Source organism: Equus asinus, chromosome 4 (genome assembly GCF_041296235.1).
Source record: "Equus asinus isolate D_3611 breed Donkey chromosome 4, EquAss-T2T_v2, whole genome shotgun sequence".
Classification (NCBI taxonomy): Eukaryota; Metazoa; Chordata; class Mammalia; order Perissodactyla; family Equidae; genus Equus; species Equus asinus.
Window position 1 is genome coordinate 99,074,213 of NC_091793.1, and position 27,043 is coordinate 99,101,255.

Consider the following 27,043-nt stretch of genomic DNA (forward strand, 5'->3'; position numbering starts at 1 on the left):
TAATACACAAACTGGTCCTGGACCTGTAAAATGCATAGGGCCCTTAGCAGAGGCAAACATTAAAGCTCTCTGTAGAGATGCTCTCGCTACCAGGTCACAGTTCCTAAAGGAACGCACAATTCACAAAAAAAAAAAAAAGAATTTAACAACTTTGATTACTTGATCATTTTAAATTTCCATGAAACTAAGACACTATAGGTAAAATTTAAAGGCAAAAGACCAATGAAGAAAACATTTGCAACCCATATATCTGACAAAAAAGAAACAGTATCCAGAATTTATAAGGAACTTCTTCAAATTAATAAATAAAAAATAGACAAATGGACGAAAAGTACAAATAAGTAATTCACAGAGGAAGAAAACTGCCCAATAAACATGAGGAGATTTTTAACATCACAAGTGATCAGGGGAATCCAATTTAAAACACTGAGATATCAGATTGGCAAAAGTCAAAAAGAAAAGTTGTGATAGCTTATAATGTCGAAAGAAATCGTACAGCATAGTAATTCCCCTCCCAGTGTCCCCAAGAGAAAGCTGTGCACACATGCCCCAGTTGACGTGTGCAAGGTGGCTGCTGCAGTACGGTTGCAACAACAAAGCTTTGGAAACTTAAACGTCAACCACTAAGAGAAGGGATAAATGGTAGCCTAGTTCTACAATGAAACGCTACATAGCTGTTAAAGGAGTGGATCAGGTCTCTGTGCATTCACGTGGGTATATCTCAAAAATGTAAAGCTGAATGAAGAATTAGATGCTGCAGAATGACACAGTATGATTGTATTCATGAAAAAAATTTAAAAGTCACAAACTACATATTCAAATATGTTAAAATCAATAGATGGTCTGGAGAGAAATAAAATTCATGACTGAGATTGCCTTTGGGGAGGTAAGAAGGGAAATGGTACTGAGTAAGTCCTCAAAAGAGAACTTCAACTTTATGTGTAAGATAAAATAAATCTGAAACAGAATGAAAAATAGTAGTAGTTTCAGTGCTGGGTGATGAGTACTAATGTGGTTATTACATCAATCTCTCTACTTTAAAAAAACATTTTCTAAATGTAAGAAGTCTTTTTTTCCTTTTTTTAAAAAATTATTTTATTGAGGTCCTATTGGCTTATAACAACACCATGTAAATTTCAGGTGAACATTATTATACTTCAGTTTCTGTATAGACTGCATCGTGTTCACCACCAATAGTCTAGTTTTTATCTATCACCATACATATGTGCCCCTTTATCCCTTTTGCCCTCCCCCTCTCGTAACCATTAATCTGTTCTCCTTAAATATGTGTTTGTTTATAGTCTACATATGAGTGAAATCATACAGTATTTGTCTTTCTCTGTCTGACTTATTTCACTTAGCATAATACCTTTAAGGTCCATCCATGTTGTCACAAATGGCAGGATTTTGTAAGTATTTTTTAAAAGAAAATAGATAAAATAAAACATGCGTTGGTCCTATAAAATTGAAAGCAGTTGACCATGAATTTGGCTTAGAGCTTAATTATTCCTTCCATTACTGTTTGTTTTGTTGTGTTGTTATTGTTTTGGTGTCAGGCCAAATGTCAAGTCAAATGTTAACAGCTCATCTGCAAGCTCGTGAAAGTCTCTCTCCCATCTTTCAAAATGCTTTTCTCTCACTTTCAGAAATCTTACAGACTGCAAAGAAAACAGTCAGCAATGTCCCTCCATTCTCTCCTGTATAACCATGTCACTTCCCCAATTCAAATTTAATTTAACAATTAAGCACACTTACTCCAATTCTCAATACTTGAGTTACTAATTCGTGTATTCTTTCACTGTCTTTGTTAGCCCCCAGAAAGTGGAACTGTATCTAAATTTCTTTATATGGCACTTAAAATGACTTTACATACAAATACCTAAAAATACATTACTTTTCATGGTCATACTAATTCATAGAAAGGAAGTGCTATGGGGCCTGCCTGGTGGCGCAGCATTTAAGTTTGCACATTCCGCTTCAGTGGGCCGGGGTTTGCTGGTTTGGATCTCAGGTGTGGACATGGCACCACTTGGCATGCCATGCTGTGGTAGGCGTCCCACATATAAAGTAGAGGAAGATGGGCATGAATGTTAGCTCAGGGCCAGTCTTCCTCAGCAAAAAGAGGAGGATTGGCAGCTGTTAGCTCAGGGCTAATCTTCCTCAAAAAGAAAAGAAAGAAAGAAAGAAAGTGCTACAAAGGCAGCCCAGATAGATGACAAGACTATAAGAATATCTGTTTCCAATATCGTAGCTCCATAACAGTAACTAATTAGTAAATTTCCCCATAGAGACATATAGTTCACATACATTATTTGAAACATGATTGATATTTATGAATTTCTCTCTTGATGGGGACTTGAAGAAACCACCCAACTTACTTCCTTAGAAGTTAAACTGTGAATTACGTCTTTTTAGCAGCCGACTTTGTCAAATGATTATACAACTTCTATACATGTTATTTTCCACAACATGCTGACTCTATACCAATTTGCTGATTTAAGAGCACAAAATAAGCAGGAATAATGACAACTGAGGTATAATAAAATGCAGAAAAACTGGCCTGAAGCTAAAAAGCCATAGTGTCTCTCTTCCCCCATGTTCAATTTTGGAGAAAAAACTTCTAGACAAAAGCTTCACAAACCTGGATGGTCACATAGCCCAAAGCATCAATTATGTTCACAAAAATAAAAATGTATTCATCAAGAACTATGAATTAATCAGTCATTCTTAGCACTTTAAGCAGCTTTCCAAAAGAAAACTTTACCTTCTTTTTTCTTTTTTTTTTTATGTTGAAGAAGATGCACCCTGAGCTAACATCTGTTGCCAATCTTTTTCTATTTTGTATGTGGGTTGCCACCACAGCATGGCTGACAAGTGGTATAGGTCCGCGCCTGCGATTGGAACCCATGAACCCAGGCTGCTGAAGAGGAGCACATCGTACTTAACCACTCTACCGTAGGGCCAGCCCCTAAAAGAAAACATTTTTATATCATGCAGATCAAGTCAATACAGGTGTATAAGTTAATGGAAGTTCCTACCATTATGCTATGGAGTTAATCATAAATTGCCTTTTTGTGAATTATTTCCACAGAAGTCAGCAATTCCATTAAAAAGGCTAATAAATCTCATAAGATCTTTAAGAAAAATATTTTTATTGCAAACTCTATAATTTTTGTTGTGTGAACAAACAAAAATGTCTAAATAAATATCCCATATATATTTTTAAAATCCCCCCTCAAATAAGTTTTATCTTCTACAGGTTATCAGCAATCATTTTAAAGCTGTTAATAAGTGTTTTGATTAAAATTTTGAAGATTGGGAAACAAATGTTTGCTCAAAAGTAGAATGATGAATTTGTGTCAGTAAATGAAAAATCAAACAATCTAACAAACAGTAAATCAAGAAGTAAACTTTTAAAGGGCCTTTTGGTGTTTCATGAATTGCACTGACCTCAGTGCAACATATTTTACCAACAAGCACATCTTTTGACAGTCATCTGCTACATTGCAGTCAACCAAAATGCTATCCCACTACCCTCTGGTCTTGGCCATGTCCCTACTTAGCACAAGACTTAACAACAGTCACAAACCCTGTCTTTTCTTTACCTACAGTATATCTTCTAATCACCAGTGCCTGTGTTTGTGCAGGTCAACAAAGTGGGCTCTCTGCCATATCCACAAATCTTTGAAGCTCAAATGAACTGAAGCAAGACTCCTCTAGAACCTTATGAATCCAAGAACTGCCTATGAGAATTCCATGCCAAACACTGAAACCAATCAAAGGCAATTAAACATTCTTTCACACATTCACAGCAAGAGTAGAGTTTATACTTGTTTTTTCTTCTCCTCTCTTTGCAACAATTCCTTCTTCTTCCACAGTTTCTCCTTCTCCTCTTCCTTTTCTCTTCTTCTGGCAGAAATTTCCATTTCCAGTCTTGCTACCTCTTCCTGGTGAGTTCGCCATTGAAGAACCTGAAATAAATAGAAATTCATTCTGATAACTACACACACTCAAGTGATTCCACAGATCACAATGAGACTAGGTTCTGTATTAAGCTGATAAAGTTTTTCCAAATAAACATCAAAATTCTGTGCGCACATGAATGTGTGATGTGTGTGTGCAAGATGTGTTTGTGTGTTAGTGTGAAAAGGAGAAAGTAACTTTCAAATCATCTTATTCAGAGATTCTTCACTCAGATTCATGGAGAGAAATCCTAAAGAGTCTATGAATTGACTAAAGGATCTGTGAATTCTTATAAGTACCACGTTAAAATATCTGTGTTTTTGCACAGGTGCAATTTTCTGGAACAATAGTTCCAGTTTCCAGTCAACAGTTTTCAAGAATTCTCAAATGGTCCTAAGATCTTAAGTTTAAGAACCACCAATATATTTCATCCTCATTTTTTAAGTAAAGAAAATGAGTCTGAATGAAGATGGAAAAAAAATTTTTAAGACATTTAAAAGAACTTCCTGGGTACTGATGAGTATTATTGGTAGAAGTATAATTGGTACAGTACGTCTAGGGACATTCAGCAATATGCATCACAATATCATATATGCATAGCCTTTGACATACAACGCCACTTTCAGGAAGTTGTTCAAAGACAATCAACTGGACAAGTGTGCAGAAATGTATCCATAGGAATATTCATTCCAGTGTTGCTTGACAGAAAAATTGGAAAGAGTCTAAATGTCTGGCAATAGGAGATGGCTTAAATTAACTATGGTATCTTCATACCAGACTGCCATTAAAAAAAGATGCTATATATCTATATTCATTGACACAGAAAATGTCTACAACATACTATTAGATGCTAAAAAGCAGGTTCAAAACCACACTTATAGTATAGTATAACACATTGTACTATAGTATTTATTGATCTCATTAATATAAAATATCATCTATGTATCTACACATAGAAAGACATTTGGAAGGAGGTTTACCAAAATAATAACATTGGTTATCTCTGAATAGAATTATTTCACGAAATTTTAAAAATTTATTCTTTAAGCCTTTCTGTGCCAAGTAATATTTCTGTAATAAACATGCATGATCTTTGTAAGCAGGAAGCCAACGAAACTAACAAAATAAAAAAAACACATTTTCATGTTCCAAGTACACATGTAGCCAAAGAAGGAGAGAGGAAGAAGTTGGAAAGGTGTAAAAATTCTTTTTAAAAAAGGAAGAACTTAGCATTCCCAATTTACTACCTCATGTCTTTCATATTTGATGTAAGCATGACTCATTATAAAAATATATAAAATGAAAATCAAATAAATAAAATGTCCTAAAATATGATGAATTAAAGTGATTAAATAGTTAAGTTCTTTTTGCACTTTTATTATTCAAATTCTGTTTTCTAAAAATATATTTGCCCTATTTATCAAAATAATCAAGGAAATTCAGACTCTTGGTTTTCAAACACACTTAGGTTTCCTCATCTGCTGCTTGTCTTGGCCATCATGTTTACCTTCTTCTTTGGAACCTCAGTCCTAGGATAAGATCGTCTATGCCTTCTGTCCTGACCTCCTGCTTCCAAACCATTCCTTCCTGTAACCAATCTTCCATCTGTAACACGCTATATCAAAACCAAGTGTCCTGCCAACTGTTGCCAGTGACCTCCCTCCTGAATACCCAAAGGATAGTTCTCAGGCCTCCTTTCCTTAACCTCATGGTGGTACTTAACTCTGTTGACTATCTCTTCATGTTTAAAACTCTTTCCTTCCTAGGCCATAACATTGTTCTCCCCTGCTTCTCCACCAATGGATACCACTCTCGTCTTTTCTTCTTCCTGTTTCCTGTGTCCACCCTCCACCCCCAACTCTAGTGCTATCCTTTCTCTTTGGCCTCAGCCTCTCTATGTTCATTATTTGATGTGCTCATCCTTTCCTGTGAGTTAACCTCTCACTTCTGTGTGTTTGACTCTAAAATGTACAATATCAGTGCTTCTTTTTGTCTGCAATTGCATCCTAACAAATGCTTAAAGCCTTTGCTATTTGTATGTGCACCCAAAATACATTTCCAAAATTAAATTCAACATCTCTAACTTTGCCACACCAAGCCCTGTGCACCTACCTCTTCTTTCAGACATCCTGGTTTATCCTGTGTAACCACAAGTATCTCTGTAGTTTGTATTTTTGTTTTGTTTTGTTTTGGGTATTTTCAGTAAGGAAAATTGGCCCTGAGCTAACATGTGTAGCCAACCTTTCTCTTTTTGCTTCAGGAAGATTGTCGCTGAGCTAACATCTGTGCCAATCTTACTCTATTTTGTATGTGGGACACCACCACAGCATGGCTTGATGAGCAGTGTGTAGGTCCGTGCCTGGGATCCGAAACCATGAACCCCGGACTGCCAAAGCAGAGCATGTTAAATTAACCTCTATGCCACCAGGCCGGCCCCTGGTTTGTATTTTTTTACTACTATGTACACCTATCAACATGACTAATTCTTTACATTTTACATCTGACTTGGGCAATCTTATATTTCTTAAGCTCAAATGAGCTTTTACTTAGGAGAAATAAATTTCTAAACTATTAAATTTCCCTAGGCCACTTTGCTGTAATTCCCTAGTCCACCCAAAGTCTATCTGCCAAATGTACTTAGAACAATACCAGAAAATTCATGGAGTGATGTCAATTTCTCCACATAGCACCTAAACAATTTAACTTTCTCCCTCCCAGCCAATGCCCCACTTTAACCTAGCTAATGTGTAATCTCTAGGTAGGTTTTTTCCTGTGCCTTCCTCATACAGCCATTCTTGTTTTTAGATTGATGGCATGGTCCAAACTATTCCCCTACCTGTAATGTCATCAGTTTTCCTCATCTCATAAAAGGCTTCTTGGCCCATCACATGTCCCGCATCTTCCATGGAACATTCTCCAACCCATGGTCATCTCTCTTTTATTATTCACTTACCATACCATAACTGCACACTAACAATTTTGAGCTTAATGTTTCTATTTCCATTTAGAGCAAGGTCCATGATACATATGCATTTTGTCTTCTCCTTATACTGTCTAGCAGAGTGCTAGTGCACCATAAGTGCTCAATAATTACCCTCTATTTAATTTACCAAAATAAACATTTTAAAATAAAACCTCATAAATGAAGAAAAAGTGATAGTATTAGAATATACCATTTTGCAACACCTAATGAAATAATGGGTCCTCATTCATGATAACCAATGGCTACTAAAAACTTCACATTAACAGCTGATGGGAAACTTGATAATGAATGGATCAGGCTGGCAATGATTGGACACGCTAAACAATCTTAATATCACAGAGAAACAAGCAGATATTTTGGCCTCCTGATGGAAATATATAACATTCCCATGAACCACTCTTGCCAAAAAATATAAATGAATATGATCAAATCTCTAGACCTATCTATCAGGTTACAGGAAACTCAGCGAATGGAGAAATACATTAAAGAACACTATGGGGATGCAGTCAGCAAAACTGAAATTTGAAAAACTTTAAAGGACTTAAATTATGAGAAAAAAAGAACAAAGGAGAACTATGAATTAGAAGAAATTTAAGAAACATACCAATCAAATGCTATATATGGATCATATTTGGATTCTGATTTGAATAAACTAAGTGTGAAAAGAAATTATGAAACAGAGATATTTCAATATTGATTAGTTAGTTGATGCTATTAAGAAAATATTGTTAACTTTTAGGTATGATTTAGTATTGCTATGCTTTTTTTAAAAGTCTTTTTAATTTTAGAGATATATACTGAAATACTAACAGATGAAATGATATGTCTGGAGATGTGCTCACTATTGCCCAACAGGCATGGGAGAGTAGATAAGGGTATAGATGAAACAAATTTGACTAACGAGTTGATAATTGTTGAAGTTGAGTGATGACAGACTTTTGCATATGTTTAAACTTTTCCACACTAAAAATTTTGCAAAAACTAAAATAAACCATAAAATATAATGTATGTCCAAAGAGATTTGTATAATAAAATACTGTAGTCTCAAGGTTCTCAGATAGTAGGAAGGAAGATTTGAGATGCATTGAAGAAATGAAAAGAAAAACAGCATACATTTGGCCTTTCTGAGTAATTAGACTATTTCTATAAATTTCAGTAGAAAGAAGTTGGGTTTTGGAACTACTCTTCTCACCCTTTGATTTAAGACTAAATTATGTGAATTATCATTGAATCACCTTTGCATATGTGATGCCATATGATTTAAAGAAGCCAAAGCATAATCAAATATCTATAACTGGAGAAGATTTCTGTTTCCAAAGGCAGGTATAGCAAGAATATAACCAGATCAATAAAACCGGGGTAATTCAGTTTATCCGCAAATTTGCCCAATTTACCCTTCCTTGTCATTTGCAAGTCCGAATGATTTTTCTTCTGTTTTCCAGAAAAGATAAGATAATGCAAGTTTTTTTAAACAGGGCACACACACCATAGAATTGTGAAACAAATACAAGTTAAGCAACCAAAATCCAATGGGTTGTTGATGTCAAGCATATATATATGAAATGCTGAGGGAAAAAACCTTTGAGCAAGTCAGTATCAGTCTTAAGAAACTAAATTACTTCCACTTAATATTGCAATCATGAGAATGGTCAGGGACTCTCAGAGGTTTACCTGAAATCAATAACTCACAATATCATCTGTAATTATAATTGTACCCAACAAAAGTGAAGAGTCAAGGAGAGAAGGTTGTTGAAGCTAGCATTATATCCTAAGTAGCTAGAGTTGTGAGATCTTGACAATGAGAAACAGGTTTTGTAGCAATTGATATCCAGGCAGTAAGTAAATGGGCTTTTCAGAACACACAATGGAGATGGTGAAGAATCTGGTGGGAAAAGGGTGCCATTGAAAAAATCCTTATCTTATGGATCCCCACAGAGGCAGCCAAGGGATCTGAATGGCTCCCATGTGGAGAGAATGACAACCAATTATGGTATTTTCGAGATGCCCAAGAATAGGAAAGCTAGCAGGTGGGCAAAGGAAGAAATAGCAGAATAGGCTAAAGTACAGAAGACTTCGAGCGAACAGTGAGCAAAAAGGAAGAAGAGCCCAGAAAAGCATTTCAGTGGTTTTATTTTAAAGGGTTTGCTAATTACGTAGCTTTAAACAGAGCACGTGAACAGACACATGTAACAATAACAATCATGAAAGATCGTTACCATGGTGGGGTCAGGAGCGCCTTATAAGGAAAGCATTATTTAGATTATTAACTACAGCACACTTTCTCAGGTCTTTAGTTAATATTTTGTTTAATATTTCTGCCAAAGGTATAGTTTTTGAATGAAACCTTAATATAACAGAGAACAAATGAAGTTTAAAATATGTTCAACTATTGCAAATTATAAATTAATGATTTAAAATGAAAATGGTTAGTAGCGTTACATGTATTCTTTGCTCTTAATGTAAAAATACAAGGCTCAAGCGAAATTAATAAGCACACATATTCTCAGAGTGAATAAAGTACTAGAAATCCAGAAAATGAAGCCCATGAAAACTTCAAAGGTAATAATGGAAATTGACATCAAGGTAACAATATTAAGACAATTTTACATCAAAGTTGAGAGTTTTGAAAAAAATTCTAAGTGGTAACACGATATAAAGGAATTGAGTATTGAACTGTAGTCAGACCACCTGCTTTTTGTCTTATCTCTGCCACTAACCAACAACATTGTTACTTTGAGTAATGGCTAACCCAGTTTTCTTGCATGTTAAAGGGGAGGACAGGATCAGGTGACTTTTATAGTTTCTTTAAGTTCTATTATTCTGATTCTATTTTCCCTATATAGAGAGATCACAATATATGACGTCCTCTGCAATTTTCTTCTGCAAGCAAAAGGAATTGCAGTGAGGAACATCAGTACTTTAGAGGCCTGTGAAATAATAATAGACAATTAAACATTAATGTTTCATTCTATCAGCCATATTTATGGAAACATAGTGTCATGTGTGTTGTTTTATATAGGAAAAGTACCATCTGACCAGTACCTATAACCGACAATAAAATATTAAAAATTGCCACTTATGAGGGCTTATTGTGAGCCAGACCTATGCTTTATAAAGGCATAAAACACATGGTGTGATGGAATCCTTGAAACAAGCAAGCTGTCTTCTCCACACTTCATCTGGCTAACTTCTACTTATCCTAGTCAAGTCTGAGCTTGGACATCATTTGCTCCAGGAGGCCTTCTCTAACTCACCACGTCCCGGTCAGGTGCCTCTTCTCTACTTCCCCAGCACCTTGTCCCACTCTTGTGTTACAGCACGCATCAGACCATTTGGATTTGCCTGTATCTTCCACTTGGCTACAAACTTTAAGGGCAAGGACCAAATTTGTCTTATTCTTAGGCTCTCTCCAGAGCCTCGCATGGCATCTGGCACTTAGTAAGTGTTCAAGAAAAACTTGTTGGTGGATGCACGGTTAAGGATCTTGAGGCTACACTTGGAAGTTAGATTGACAGTATGTCCCTTTCTCCCCTCTGGACTGGTCCTTTGAAAGAAAAGCTTCCCCCACCAGACATGCTACCATTTTCTGACTCCTCCACCATGAGACCCTCAATCCTTGCTTTCCGCAGTCCTGACTGTTTAAGTGCTTCCTAAGCTCCTCCTCTGCTTGGCTGACGGGAAGAACATCCAGAAAACCTTGCCAGGATTTTCACCAACTAATTCATATTTCTAGCAATGTCAGAGGACATATACAAAAGAGTGGCAAGAAAATCCCTTTCTCGGTCTTCTCCCTCAATATTCCTATAAGCTTCTAAACTCAGTTCAGCTGAGTAAACTTCAAATTTTCATTTTATTAAGTCTTTAACAGTCTGATAGTTCTATTATATTCTTTCCAAATGTCTCACCATTTTACAATATTACCTAAGCTTTTTTATCTTATGTGTTCCATTTATGTTTAAACTTTGCTCATGAAATACAGTACCTGTGATTTCACATATGTTATTAAATCTTTCTTGCTCAGCAGAAAGATTTGTTTTTGCCTCTTGGTTTCAAAATTGTCCCTTGGTTTCTTGGGTAACTTCACAAGTGCATTTTTATCACCTCTCTTTGATAACTGCTTTCCATTTTCTGCAACTTTTTATTAGTCTTCCTCAGAATTCAAAGATCACACACTATTATCTTGGCTGTTTCATGCCTTTTTCTTTTCAAATAAAACATTGCAAAGTTTCATTTAATTGGTTCCTAAAGGGTCTTAACCTTAGTGTAAAACAACACTTTTTAGAAGAGGAAACAAATTAGATGTCAATAAGCAGAAAACTATCAACAGATATGTTTTCCTATAGGACAAAATTTACAAACCTGTCAGTCAATTTTATTTATAAAGCTGAGAGAACCAAACTGTATAATAGAGTCAGAAAACGGTGCTAATAGTCAGGAAGTCACTTGCCTACTGGCTATGAGGTCTACGAGATTTCCCAATTCTGGGCCTCAAATCCTCTGCAAAAAATGAAGAGGACTAGATCAGTTTCTCAACCAGAGGGTCACAACTCATCAAAGAATAAGGAAATCAGTTTTGTGGATGGGAACTAGTGTTTTTCTATGGAAAAGAATAGAACAGAAAATAGAGTACATCTCATGTTATTATAGTAATGCTGTTTCAAGAAATTTTTGTTTCCATTCTGTGTGTATGTGTATCTGTCTGTGATGTAAAATACATTTTTCACTGGAGATCACAGTCAAAGCAACTTGAAAAACACACCAAGACATTCTCAATACTCCCTTCCAATGCTAAGATTCTATGGTTCTGTGACGTAAAGACCAAAGCTATTGTGTTGCCATCGTTAAGACAAGGTCCTTATTCCTTCTGCAATCAACCCAGAAACACGGTTATAGACAAGAGAACCCAAGTTTTGAAATCATAAACCAGAGCTTGAGTCCTATCTCTGTGACTTATTAATGGTATTCCCTGGGGTACATTGTTTAACCACTTAGAATTTCAGATTAATGTAAAATGGGATAACAATGACACACACCTTACAGGGTTGCTGTGCAAACACCATCAATTTGCACAAGCCAGAAACTCAGGTATCATCCTGACAGTCTCTGTCTCTGACACTCCATGTATAATTCATCACCAAGTCCTCTTGACTGTACCTCCAACTATCTCTTGGACTCATTCACTTCTCTCCATCTTCAAGGCCCCCACCCTAATGCTACAAGGATGCATCCTGCTTCCATTCTTGTTTCATTCCCTGCCCACATCCCCATTTCACTGCCTATACTCTCAATGGTTTCTCCTGCTGTTGGGGTAAAGTTTAAACTCCTAACCATGGACTACAAAGCCTCGAGGATTTGACCTTGCTTATCTGCAGGCCCAACTCATAACCACATACCAATCACAGACTCACCCTCTGTGCTCCAGGAGCACTGGCCATCTTACAGATCCCTGAACAGGCCACATTTCCTCTAGCTGTGTGGATGTTGTACATGCTATTTCTTTTGCTTGGAATGCTCTTCTCCTCCTCTTTACCTCCCTCATCCCTTTTCCTAATCAATACTTACTCAGTTCCAAATTTCAGTTCCAATGTCTGTCAGAGAAGCTTTATCTACCCCCTCTACATGAGGTAAAGCCCCCCACTTGCATGCTCCTATAACGCTGTTTACTTTTCCCTTAAGGTACTCATCATAGTGTGAAATTAGACATTCGGTGTCTGTTTCCCCACTAGACTGGATCTCCATGAGGACAGGGTCCATACCTGATTGACTCACCATTGATCTCCAGTGCCTTATATACCATCTGATGCCTAATAGATGATCAATAAGTATGTTTGAATGGATGAATACATAAGTGCTACACAAATGTTAACTACATTCTTATATTGCAGCAATTGCTTTCCAGCTGACCTTCCTGACTTCAGTGTCACTTTGATTCAACCCGTTCTCTACACATTTGTCTATTGAACTAATTTTCACATATTTTTGCTCCCCTGCTCAAGATTCTAATAATAGTAGCTTTGCATTGGCCACCATTGCAAGTGGACTTTATGGCTCTTATGTATTTGGATACCACCTTGTTCAAAAGGAAGACTCAATCTTTTAAGGCATATTTGGACTTGACCCCACACATATGACCTTATTTCCTGTTACTCCCCAGAACAAACAGACCAGCCCTTCCTCTTCCTCCTCTTCTCTTCCTCTCCTCCCCACTCCTACACACTCAAGCTTATCTCTGTCTCAGGCCACTGCCTGAAAAGCCCTCACCCCTGCTCATCTGTCCTTCAAGGTCATTCAGGGCCTGTTCCTAATGACTTCACCCAACATTTGTCTATATCATCTCTGACTTGTGTTCATGAATGATGTCTAAAATAGATGCCATCCAGTCACTCTTCAACCTATCCTGCTTTATTTTCATTTCACTTATCTCTATATAAATTATATTATTATCCTAAGAGTTCCCATCACAAGGAGAAATTTTTCTTTTCTTTTTATTGTATCTATAGGAGACAATGGATGTTAACTAAACCTATTGTGGTAATCATTTCACAATATATATAAATCAAACCATCATGTTGTACACCTTAACATATACAGTGATGTATGTCAATTATTTCTCAATAAAACCATAAAAAATTATATTATTAGTCAATTGACTCATTTTCTTGTCTGTGTTTCTCACTAAACTTTAAGCTCCATAACAGCAGGAACTTGGCCTTATTCACTGTTCTAATCTCACTCCTGGAAAAGTGCCTCACCAAAGAAGGTGCTTAATGCATATTTCTTGGGTGGATGAATTGTTGTCTAAAACTCAGATTAGTGATTGTATACTCGTTTAGTCTCTAAACCTCAGGTACAGATGACAACCATCTAGCATGTCACTTCTGGGATTCCATAATTTCAATTGGAACCTTTAGGCTGACCAATTCCTTGCACACACCATGCTTCCTTCCACCTATCCCCTCTCCCCCTCTGCCTCTTTGGCCTTTTATCAACAAGGTAGGCTAAAGTCATTCAGGTTTCACACAGCTGGTAGGACCTGAACTCAGCTTTGAACTACTCATAAAAAAGGAGGAGGATTTAGACTGTAAGAGAACAGAATAGTTCCGAGTATACTAAGACTCTACGTTAGAGTAAACACTCTATGAATGAAGGTCTTGGGAAAGGTTAGGCTTATATATGTGTGTAGCTATCTTCCCCCAGTGGATAGAGGATACTGACTTACTCTCCTTTTTATCTCCCACAGAAATTATCTTAGCACCGGGCACACAGTAAATGTTTATTACGTGTGTGTTAAACATATTTAGCACTTTATTATCTTATATAAAAAGGTTTTGTTTATAAAACCTTTAAACTCCTAGAAGAAAATGCAGGGGGTAGGCTCCTTGACATTGGTTTTGGTGACAATCTTTTTGGATTTGACATAAAAGCAAAAAGAAACAAGTGGGGCCACATGAAACTAAAAAGCTTCTGCACAGCAAAGAAAATCATCAACAAAATGAAAAGGCAATCTACCAAACGGGAGAAAATATTTGCATATTTTATATCTACTAAGGGGTTAATATCCAAAATACATAAAGAACTCACCTAACTCAACAGAAAAAAAACAAACAATCCAATTAAAAAATGGGCAGAGGATCCAAATAGACATTTTTCCAAAGAAGACATACCCATGGCCAACAGGTACACGAAAAGATGTTCAACATCACTTATCATCAGAGAAAAGCAAATAAAAATGACAATGAGATATCACCTCACACCTGTTAGAATGGCTATCAACAAAAAGAGACAAGTGTTGGCGAGGGTGTGGAGAAAAGGCAACTCATGCACCATGAGTGGGAATGTAAATTGGTGAAGCCACTATGGAAAACAGTATGGATGGTCCCCCAAAAATTAAAAATAGAACTACCACATGACCCAGCAATTCCACTTCTAGGTTTTCATCCAAAGGAAATGAAATCACTCTCTTGAAAAGACAGCAGCACCCACATCTTCATTGCAGCATTATTTACAATAGCCAAGAGATGGAAACAACCTAAGTGTCTGTTGACAGATGAATGGATAAAGAAAATGTGTCATATATATACAACAGAATAAAAATGAAGGAAATCCTGTCATTTGCAACAACGTGGATAGATGTTGAGTGCGTTGTGCTAAGTGAAGTAAGTCAGACAGAGAAAGACAAATACTGTATGATCTCACTTATATGTGGAATCTAAAAGAAAAAAAATCAAAAACAAAAAAGTGAACTCATAGATACAGAGAACAGATTGGTGGTCGCCAGAGGCAGAGGAGTAGGGAGTGGGCAAAATGGGTGAAGGGGATCAAAAGATATAAACTTCCAGTTATAAGATAAATAAATCCTGGGGATGTAACATACAGCATGGTGACTATAGTTAACAATACTGTATTATCTATTTGAGAGTTGCTAACAGAATAAATCTCAAAAGTTCTCATCACAAGAAAAAAGCAGTAATTCTGTGAGGACAGATGTTAACTAAACTTATTGTGGTAAGCATTTCATACAGTATGTACATATCTCAAATCATTATGTTGTACATCTAAAACTAACACAATGTTATTTGCCAATTATATCTCAACTTAAAAAAGATTTTATTAATTATTTCACATGCATATCCCATTTCCCAGCTAGATTGTACACTTCTTGTATTCTGAGATCAAGGTATATGCAATTTTTGTAATCTATAAAATCCACTACAATGCTAAACTCATAAAAGTATTCTTTAAAACTCATTATTAAAGATAACTGCGATCTTATAGACATCCTGTAAGAAAGTTGAGCAAACTTTCCGCTGAGCCCTAAGTTTAATTTCAGTATCAGGGATTTTCCATAAAGCCACCAACTCCAGAAATGACTCCACTTTTGATTCTGCAATTCTCAGCTTTCTTATCTTGGGCTATGGTTAAAAATAAAATATCTAGCACATTTGCCTAACAAGGCATTTGCCTAATTAATGCAAGTGAAATGGATTATAGAGAAGAGAAAGACGTATCTAGAATCCTTTCCTGTAATTAGGGTGGCATGATGTCTAGAGGGAAAAAGTGAGAGATATGTACTATAAAACATAAATAAGCCTTAGTAAACTATTCTCAAATCCACAAGTTTACACTAGTATGACCATACACTTCAAAGCTCTGATATTTCTCTTAGAGTTATTATTTTAATGAACAGAAACTCTCAAGAGAAATGCTCATAGATCAGTAACCATTGGAACGGTGGTTTTTTCTTTTTATGAGAATAAGACAATTTTGGAGCTATGAAATGAAGACCACTGCTGAGAAGGAAAATTAAGGAAAGTGATTACAGAGTGGGATAAAAGTGATTACAGTTTATGGATTTCCTAACTCATAGGACCCAAACAGGAAGTCTTCAATGAGAACACATTTTTTTCCCATCAGCTCAGTTCTTTCTAGATTTGGCACAGAATCAACAACAGATAATTTAAAGAACTTGGCAGTATTTTTAAATTCTTCACACAAACTCATCACATCTTACCTATATGGGGGGCAAAGAAGAGAAGTCAAACGGAGATCACAAGAAGATTAACTGGGAAAAATCATAAAAGAAAGTGACTTCTATTATCATCAGCAGAACCCCCTTCCCTTGGGATGTTGTGCAGCAATAAATATTTCAAACTCGATATAGTGCATGTTGACATATGCGTATTGCCTGAATGCCTTCCCGCAAAAAGAACAGTCAGAACATATCAGAAAAAAGGAGCAATATCTTCTTAGGAAAAAAAAGCAATAGGAAAAAAGTGGGGAGGGGGAGACAAAAGGTAAAATGCAAAATTAAGGGGCCATTGTATCCATGCATAGGGCCTCATCCAGACTATCCCCAAAAATGCTAATGGAAGTTACACACATCAATTCCCCGAGCATTCACAAGACAATAAATCCTGTCGTCTTGAACTTTTTCCAAATAGACGCTAAGAAAGAGGCAGGATGCTATACTGATAGTACGTTATGTTCATGGGAATGGGAAATCTTATTCTTTTCCTTAAAGCCTTAGTAAACCTCTGAAATGAATGTTCTGAGCAGATAAACACTAGAACAATGTGCATTCTTTTGAATTCATTTGTTTTATGTTCAAGAATTAACCAGTTTTATTTCTAAATGACAACTCCACTGAAGTTCATTTACACATTCCTCCAACTTCCCCAATCTTCTAATTACTTATTCTGCATATGTTTCTCGAAGGAATGGCTATGGCCCCTTACGTAAAATTCTATACTATTCAGACAAGGAGACAACTCTGTCCTAATCCATAAAAACATATTAAATAGAATATATAAGGCATGCTGGTGTGAATCTAATTACCACTTATGCTGGGAAATTTAGAAATTTGAATTTGGTCTTTCAAGTCTATGTTCTATTGCAAGTTTCCTGCTTACAGATAATTACTCCCATAGAAAAAAGATCCTATCTGTCATAACAGAGCTAATGTAACTGACCAATAACTCGCTACATCATTATGTACAAACGTCTTGGGGATTTTTTACATTTAACTACTTTGTCTTTTCATAGGAGTCAGATGAGTTATGGCCTTCCAGGCTTCTCATATGTGTGATTCCTCCATGTCATGTACATTCCATGGATCACATAGGGAGAGGCTCTAATCCTCAAATAATATTGTCATTAGCATTTAAATTAAGACATAGTCTGTGAAATTAATAAAAAATGTCTCTAATTTATAATTGAATAATAGCATCTTTTAAAGAGTTAGTAATATGTCAGAATTAATAACACCAATTGTACATCTTCATTGGCTAGCTGGACATACCTCCTGTATGTGCCCTTTGGTGTTCTCAGGGTTTCCTTTTCAGTTCTTTCCTTTTCACTCAACCCACTGGGCCTCCAGTGCCATGAATGTGCTCACAGCTCTCAAATCCTTTGCTCCAGATTTATATGTCCAACTGCCTATTGGGTAACCCACAGACCTCTAAAAGCAACACATTCAAAAACAGAATCACTATCCTTCCCTCAGAACCTGTATTCCCTGCGTAGGTTGATGACATTAAAGATCACCCAAATGCCCAAGCCAAGAGCCACTCTAGACTTCTTTCTCTCCACTACCCTTGAATTCCTGTCACTATATCCTCCTTAATAAGTCTAGACTCCTTTATCACATCTCCAGCCTCAAAGCTACTAAAGTGCAGTTAAACTTTTATCATCTCTTTCCTAGACTGTAAGACTTATTTCCTAACTAGGCTCCCCACTTTCAGGTTTGTCCCATGTCAATCCATCCTCCACATCATGTCTGACTAATCCTTTAATGCTGAAAAATCTGATCATAGTACTCCACTGCCTCAAGTCTTTCAATGGCTCTCTACTGGCTCCAGCAGAGGCACAGTTCAAATATCTCTTAGGGCCAGGCAAGTATCAATAGTGAGTAAAGAGGGCTGGGTGTAAGACAATAGGTGGTAGTTGGGACTATATCCAGATGGACAGGTGCACACTCCACCTAAAGGCACCTAAGGGAGCAGATGTGTTTGACTCCAGCCATTTGTTGTCACATAGAAATATAGGCCCCGGGTCACCAGATGCTGCAATTTTTCAAGAGAAGCTGGAAGTCTGGATTTATATGTACATTTTCCAAAGTTTTAACGTTGAGAATACACCCACATTCTTAAAAATGAAGATATGAAGCCCTAATTTAATATTTAGGCTATCAGTTTTTAACCTCTCACCTCCTAGATAAAATTCCAACTCTTATCATGACATACCAGGTCCCCCATTCTCTATCAAAGAATAATACTTTCTTTGCCCTCCCTGCACTTAAACCGTGTTCCACCCATAACAAATGACATGTAATTCTTCACACATGCCATGCTCTTTCAGGCCCCCATGGCGGTGAATAGTCTTTCCTACTTCTGGCATACCCTGCTACTCCTACTCACCTCTGGTTTCAGTAGGAAATTGTTATTCACTTTTCCAGACTTAGCTCAAGCATCTCTCCCTCTGTAAAGCCTTCCTGGACCCAGCGACAATGTGACAATTATTTCGTCCTTGGTGTCACCACCATATCTAGGACATACACTTATTATAGAATTAATTGCACTGAATTAAAATTATTTATTTTAAAGTCACCTCCCCTACCAGACAACAAAGCTCTCTTAGGGCAAGGACTTATTCAGCTTTTTACATCTATTCTCAGCCCACAGCCTATTAGTAGACACACAACTGTACTAGAATGAAATAGGAGATAAGTGACTGTGCTATTTTCCCCAGTTTGTAGCGAACTATTAACAATAGGAAGACAGACAGATTAGAGATCTTTACTGATGTCTGAAAGAATTTAACTTTGCTTTCATATAAATGTAGCAACTTCAGGCTTAACTGAAAAACGCTCAGAATCTGCCTCTTCTCCCAGGCTGATCAATCCTTCGTTCATTATGCAGTGGCTTCAGCCCTGTTTTCTGTTTTCTGACCCTATAGTTTTGCCTTTTCCAGAATTTTACATAAAAGGAATTATTCAGCAGGTAGTCTTTTGGATTTGGCTTTTTTCACTCAGCACAATGCACTTGAGACTCATCCACGCTGTTGCCTGTATCAGAAGTTAATGCCTTTGTTTTGCTGAGAAGTATTCCATTGTATGGATGCCCGTCAGATTGTTCCGCCACTCACTAGTTGCAGGACATCTGGGTGGTTTCCAGTTTTTGGTGATTACAGTTAAGCTGCTATAAACATTTGCTGCAGGTTTTTGTGTAAACATAAGTTTTCATTTTACTTGGTGAGTCATATGGGAAGTATATGTTTAACTTGAAAAGAAATTGCCAAACTATTTTTCCAAAATGGTTGTCCCCTTCTGCATTTCCATCAGCAGTGTTTGTGAGTTCCTGTTGCTTCATGTTCTCATCAGGACTTGATATTGTCAGATTCCTGGACGGTTAGTTTTTGGGTTTTTGTGGGATTTTCTTGGTGAGAGGATGGATTGAAGCCATTCTAACGGATGTGTAGTGGAGTCTCATGGCAGTTTCAATTTGCCTGACCTCTTCTACAGCATTTTTTCTTCACTAGCATTAGCTGATGTATCAGATGTCTCTATGCTCCACCTCACATCCTCTTGACCAACCTTTTAACTGCAGCTGTTGTTTCAACCAGCTGAAAGTAAGTCCACCTCACCTCACTAGCACCACGTGTCTCTCAGTTTCTGCCCCACAACTTCTCTGCCCCTACCCCACACCTGAAATATTTGCAAAAACCTTCTCATTCTGATGCATGTGTAAACCTAGAAATGCAAGAAAGTTTATACTCTAATGGGCAACTCTTGAACAATAGTGGATGGAGGCTGCTGAGTACATCCTCCTCCCCTTGGAAGAACGGTTCCATCCTTTGGATGGAATTTCTCTATGGCTCCTCACAGGATAGGAGAATTCCCAGTGGGAATGAACACACACCAAGTATTGTGTTGCCCACAGTGGTGATCAGCAAAATAATATATCCTGTGATTGGCTTTCCCTCCTTCCTTGTTTTAGTTTGTCAAAGCCCCCATTTTTCTTCCTTGAGATCACTTTCCAAAATAAATCACCTGCACAGAAGCCCTTGTCTTGTGCTCTGCTTTAAATGGTATCCAGGATAAGTCACTTTTATTCTTCACTAAAGTAACTTGTAAATTTGCATTGTTTTATTTTATTTGTACATTTTGTGACAGACCCTCATGGCAATAATATAAAAAATAACTGAAGTGGCTCACCTAGCGTGGTGTCTTATGGAAGGGGGGTTTTTACTCTGTTCGAGGGCTCACACCAAATCTGGAGAGAGGACATGAGTGATAGTGACCCTTGTGTCATTTAGGACAGAAGCAAATAGCAAAGGAAAAGCTTACTTTATTTTATATAAGAAAGACAGTCCTTGACCCTGATAACTCAACTGGCTCAGCTAAAGCTTACCCCTAAAAAATGTCCAGATAGAGAACATTCCATAGGTAAACTTGAGATCTTATAAAGATTTGTATTATTATTATCATTTTTGACAACAGATACCACTTTTTCTGGTTGTCCATACAAAAGCAGCTTTTGTTAGCAAGCAGGAGAAAGCCAGTCTATTCAGAAGGACAGATTTCTCAATTTTCTTGATGACAACATAAGTATAACTCAATTCTTTTTGGCACAGATCTTTCTGGCTCGTATACATTACATATATGTGTTGATTGTATCCATGAGCACTCTTTGTGAGGGAGTACTTTTCCTATTATAGAAAGCATTCTTAGTATTTTCATAAAAGGTAAAAGCTGACATATTGGTAGACAGAAGCCACATATGTGTACTCTGTTAGAGAATAGCTCCTGAATTTCATTCACAGTTTTTAGTTTTCATAGATGAATGCTGGAAGAAAATCTCCTGAGAAAAATGAGCAATTTGGGTTGGATGTGATTTCAGATAAAAAAGCATAAGAGAAAATTATACAAATAACTGCTTAGTATTTACGATAATTCAGCATTGTAAACATTTACAACAGATATTGCCTTCACGAAACTGACCTATCCTCTGTTTCAGCATAATCATCACCTTCACTTTCACCAGTTAATGGAATTAATGGAAGCAGATTTTAAAGTCTGTAAACTACCTTGAGTGTTTTATGTGCATTCTTCTAAATCTCTCAGATAATAATTCACCAGTACATGAGTAGATTGTAATATGTCTATTTTATTATATTGAAACCAGATAAAATGTTGACTGCTGAATATTTGTATTTAGAGGTATAACTATCATTTAAACATCATGCCTTAAAACCAAACTTAGTGATTTTGTCACAAAAGTTAATTGCTCTTCTCTATTGCCCTAAATACTTCAGGTTGGAAATTTCAGGCATCTTACATCCTCTTCGCCTCCCTATAGCAAATTAAGTTATATTAATTCATCCTTTGTTTTATTGGATTCTTCTTTCCCGTTCCCTCACCCACTATCCAAGTCCAACAGGCTAGGCTGATGCTCAGCTGGTTAATATCAGGACCAAGTATAAGTGAGCTCTGAGAAGACATGAAAATTACCTGACAAGATTAAATGCAGCATTCCAAGATGTTTTCAGAAGAAGATTTATAGTGAGAATTTCTGGGGAAAGTACAAAGAGTTGTAGCTCAACTTCAGACTTATGAATGATCTTGGAACAATCTCAGGGACAAGCAGAGCATGTGCTAGAGGCAGAGAAAAATATATGGGTCCCAAATGCAAGCTGGTCTCCCTGATGGAGAGAAGGCTTTGGTAACTCCTCTCTACACCTGTGGTTTATGGAAGGTGAAGTATAGTTCTTGCATGAAAGGAATAAAGGACCCTTGAATGAAAGTCAAAAAGAAAAAGAGCACAAACTACTGCCACTTCTTTGGCAATTCTTACCTTTGACATACATAAGAAAAAGGGGAACCTCTATAATACCTTAACTATATGTCAGGTATGTAACTCTCCCCAGGCAGGCAGACTCAGACCTCCTGATGAAGTTCCAGAGCCCCGCCCCAGGGAGTAGGATGCATGCTAGAATGGATGAGCGGTGCTTACTGCAGAGGATGGGGCAGCTGAAGGCAAGGGTGATGTGGGGAATCAAGCTTCCTGGAGTATCCAGCCAAGGTTCGAGGAGAGCTTGCCTAGAATCAAGCACACCGAGCCCCACATTTCTACTCATCATTCGGAAAGAATGAAACAATGAGATCCCGAATGTATCTCTTGGATCTTAAAAACTTGTCTCAGAAACTGAAGCCTTGGACACACAAGAGGTAGATTAATTTTTTCTTCTAATTAGAGATCATGATGTTGGAAGAGGCTGGAAAATGTGAGAAGTAAATAGCTGACTCTGAACAAAGGGTGAAAAAAGATTTTCTTTCTGCACTAGAAATTATGATTATAGATTAGCAAACTCCTAGATGAGCATTTTATAAAGACCAGGAAGAAAATTTTGGTAGGAGTCATATAGACCTGATATAGAAGACGTCAAACTAAAAGCAGATGAAAATGGGTAAAAAGTATATATTATGGTGACAATAGGCATAATATACAGAGAACAACAGTGAACGAGGTATTTGATGATTATCAGTAATAAATAACAATACATCCCCAATGTCCCCAGACTTCTTCAACCTATGATTACAAAGGAAGTCACAGCAGCATTTACATACAAATGGTACTGTCTCCTCATGTTCACCTCCTCCTATGGGAATTCAGCTCACTGTAAAGCGTCCCCAAAGTGTTTCTAGGGATTAATAGAAGGTATACTAACAAATAAGTGTCTGATGGACACTTGCCTCAAATGGATTTATATAAATTAGTAGCTAGGTGGCCACAAAATGCACGTACACTTGGGAACAAATAAGCGAACTCACTTTGCCTTGGCATGAGTGTTGAGGGAAAGAAACATGGAAAAGGAGAAAGAGGAAGGAATTCTTCCTTTCTTTTCTCTAAGTAGCATTTTCCCTTTTATTCCTATGTCCCTGTAGGTGATCCTGTAGTCTTTTGGAAATGGCATTACTAAGAATCTGCAGAAAGAATTCTACTCCTAAATCAAATGCCAAATACGTTACTTCCGGCAGGCCAATTTTCTGTGACTCAGTGTACTTACCTGTGGCTTAGGGATAATAATTTGTCCTTTAAGATAGCTTTGATGACAGAAAAATATATGTCAAAGTATTTTGAAAAATTAAGAAAGATAACTAAATTGTGATTGTTATATTGTTTAGATTTTGACAGTATAATAGGTTTCCATTCAGAGAATCTGCATGCATGAGTGGGAGCCATGCCATTGGCTTCTAGGTAATAATTAGGTTTTTCCTTTCTCAAAAAAGAAAGAAAGAACTTTTTGATATTAACACTTCTCTATGGCTTCATACTATGAACTTCTGTGAACAAAGGGGCCTAACAGTTCTGTGGCTTTTTGGAGTCTCTTTTTTTCTCAAATCCCTGTCAATCTAGTTCTATAATCAAAGTGTATTCTTTGGAGACCTTTGGTGACAGCTGGAAGTCAGAGATGCAATTGGTTATATTTATTCAAAGTATTTTGCAAAAGGTTCTTGATGGGAAAATTTTAAATTGAAAAAAACCTCTGGAGAAATTATTATTACTTTAGAAAAGTGTAAGTAGTCATGACAACTCTGAAAAAGTACACATTATGGTAAGCATTTTTCTCACAATGAAAGTTCCAGACAGAATCACCCATGTACATGGCCAGCAGTACTTGTCAGTACCCAAAGAGGCTTATGGCCTGAGCATCTATTGACTTTAAAGTCAAAGAATGACCATTATATCTATATATTCCTGACAGGCTTTCTTTTTTTTTTTTTTCAGAAATAAATGCCTAATTTCTCCAAAAAAAAGTAAATTGATTTAGTTAAATAAAAGGATTAACATGTAAAATGGTAATATTTAGTAACAAATTATTTATCTGACTTGAAGCTTTTCAAGAGTCTTATTCAGGTCAGGATGAGAAACTAGAAATTTACTGAGTTTGTGTTCAAAACTGTCTTGTTATGCTATTGAGCCAACTGTAAGCCTGAGTGTGAAATGTTACATTAGGTGAGCTGAAACTCCATTCAGACACCCAAAATGGCATTTCCATTATCACTGATGAGGCCTTTTACTCAGCCATATGAAATATTATAAACTAAGCAGGCATCCAATATGGTCATTTATACGCAGAAAACCATGGTGCTGGAACAGACTTTGAAAAGGTCTCTTAGGTCAGACTAACTCCCATTATTTTAAATGTCACACATTTGTTCTAGAATATGTATGCTTTGATAATATGACAAATGGAAAAAGGATGATGCTAATTATCAACCTTATATACAAATTCCAAACTCTCCAGCTAATACTAGAAATTCACTCAAAGATACAAATCTACCACAGAGATACTAAAATTGCATTTTACACGTGAATCATAGAATTTTAGAGCTGGAGATAATTTAACTCAACTCTTGTTTTTGACTGACAAAGAAATTGAGGCCTGGAAATATGAAGTGGTTTGTCCAAGTCCACAGAGATAGTGCCAAGGGCAGGAACTAGAATTCAAGAAATTCTCTTAAGAAGCAAAAATTGTTAGGACTAACTACAACAGATACCTTAAGTCCAATTATGGTTTGGAAATTAATGCTGCAAATGTGTTGAGAATATATTGTTATTCAAGAATATTTCCAGGGCTACTGCGTGAGGTTGTGCAGGGTGAATGCAGAGCACAACTCAAGGGGGTGGTGCCATTTGCGGAGATTAAAGTTGGGAAGTACACAACCTGAATGACTATTCACAGCAGGGTGGACTACTTATTTCACGCAAAAAGTCCTTTTGAGGATTTGAGGAGCTACTCTAAGTACCCTACATTTCTTTGAGGTAATGATGACCCTTCTTGATACTTAACAGTTCACCTCTACCAAGAAATTTTCCAAATGAGGCTAATGTTTTGTCATAATCAAGGAGAATAATGACTGACCTAAATATATCGTTACCATTTTTCTCTCTGACCCACAAATAAGGAAAATAATAACTAACATTTATAAAATGTTTACTAAATGCCAGCAACTATTCTATGTGATTTACACACGTGGCCTCATTTAATGCTCACTACAGCACAGTGAGGTAGTTCTTTTGTTTTCTCTATTTTATAAATGAGGAAACAGAGGCTTAGAGGGGTTAAGTAGCTTGCTTAAGGTTATTGAGCTCATAAGTGAACTAGATAAGACACGAACCGTGTCGATCTAATTAGTACCTCTGGTCATATCCACTATACCAGCATTTGACAAGTTTCAGTCATTAAAGTGTCCCCTCATAACCAGATTCTCAGATAATCTGGGGACATTAATATTTTTCTTCAAATTGACTCAGTTTTTAGATAATAATTGAATTTATTTGAAAATAAAACCAAAAATGGCAGATTAGAGATTTCAGACAAAAATATCTGCTGAACAGCTAAAAATATAACTAGCCAAAAATTTTTTACAGTAATGATGATAACTTCATACAGAGCTAACAAGACTGCAAGAAATTGATGCATCAAGTGAAGATTTCCTTTTGGGAATTTGGAAAGCTACTCAAAATCATGAATTCTTTTTTGAAAAACTGGGAGGTGAGCATTGGAGCATTCACCAACTGCAAGAGGAAGAGCAATACTTTGGAAAGATAATGGAGGAAACATGGGTTTTGAAGGGCTGTACCAGTGGGAGCCTACTTGAGCCAGAATGAGCAAAAACAAAAGGCATCTGAAATTCTGCAAGAATCATCAGAAACAGACTGTAAAACAAGTATGCTTACTATGTTCATAGAGATAAAAGCTGAGCTTAAAATTTTAAGCAAGGAATTAGAAACTACGAACACTGACATTTCAAATTTTGAAAAAGAAGTAAATAGAAATTCTGGAATTGAAAACCAGAATAACTGAAATTAAGAATTCAGCAGTGGGTTTAATGACAGATTGGAAATAGTTGAAGGGAGAACTGATAACCCAGAAGATAGGTCAGAAGAAACTACCCAAAACAAAGCATAAAATATAAAATAGAGGGGATATATAGAAAAGAGCGTAAGTGTAGAAACAGAAAAAGCATTTAATAATAACATATTTACATATACATATATATACATATACATACACATACATACATACACTTCTAGAACAGACAAAGATGGCCCTTATTAACACTTATTCAAAAGTGTTTTGGAGGTCCTGGTCAGTGCAGTAAAGCAAGAAAAATAAATAAAAGGTATAAGCATTAGAAAAGAAGAAGCAAAATTGTCATTCATAGAAAGTAATATTCTATACATAGACAACCTAACATTATATAGAGATAACTTATTAGAATTAATAATACTTAATATATGAATATTAGAATACCATAGCTGTTTATTGTTAATATAAATTATATTTTCATGCTCTAGCAATAAACTTTAGATATAATTTTTTTAAAGATACCATTTTCTTTCTCTTTTTTTTGGTGAAGAAGATTCACCCTGAGCTAACATCTGTGCCAGTCTTCCTTTGTTTTGTATGTGGGTTGCCGCCACAGCATGGCCACCAGTGAGTGGTGTAGGTCCACACCCAGGAACTGAACCTGGGCTGCTGAAGCAGAGCGTGCCAAACTTAACCACCAGGACACAGGGCCGGCCCAAAGAT

At 36.6% G+C, this 27,043-nt stretch overlaps 1 protein-coding gene across 9 annotated transcripts in view; it reads right to left on the reverse strand.

Moving 5' to 3' along the window:
* CCDC148 (coiled-coil domain containing 148) overlaps positions 1-27,043 on the reverse strand; it is a 227,087-nt gene that overhangs the window by 72,258 nt on the left and 127,786 nt on the right. For all 9 annotated transcript variants that reach the window (XM_070507880.1, XM_070507878.1, XM_070507884.1 and 6 more), the window contains one exon: positions 3,831-3,971. In XM_070507880.1, coding sequence (XP_070363981.1) covers positions 3,831-3,971 — 141 coding nt within the window. The remainder of the gene's footprint in view (positions 1-3,830; positions 3,972-27,043) is intronic.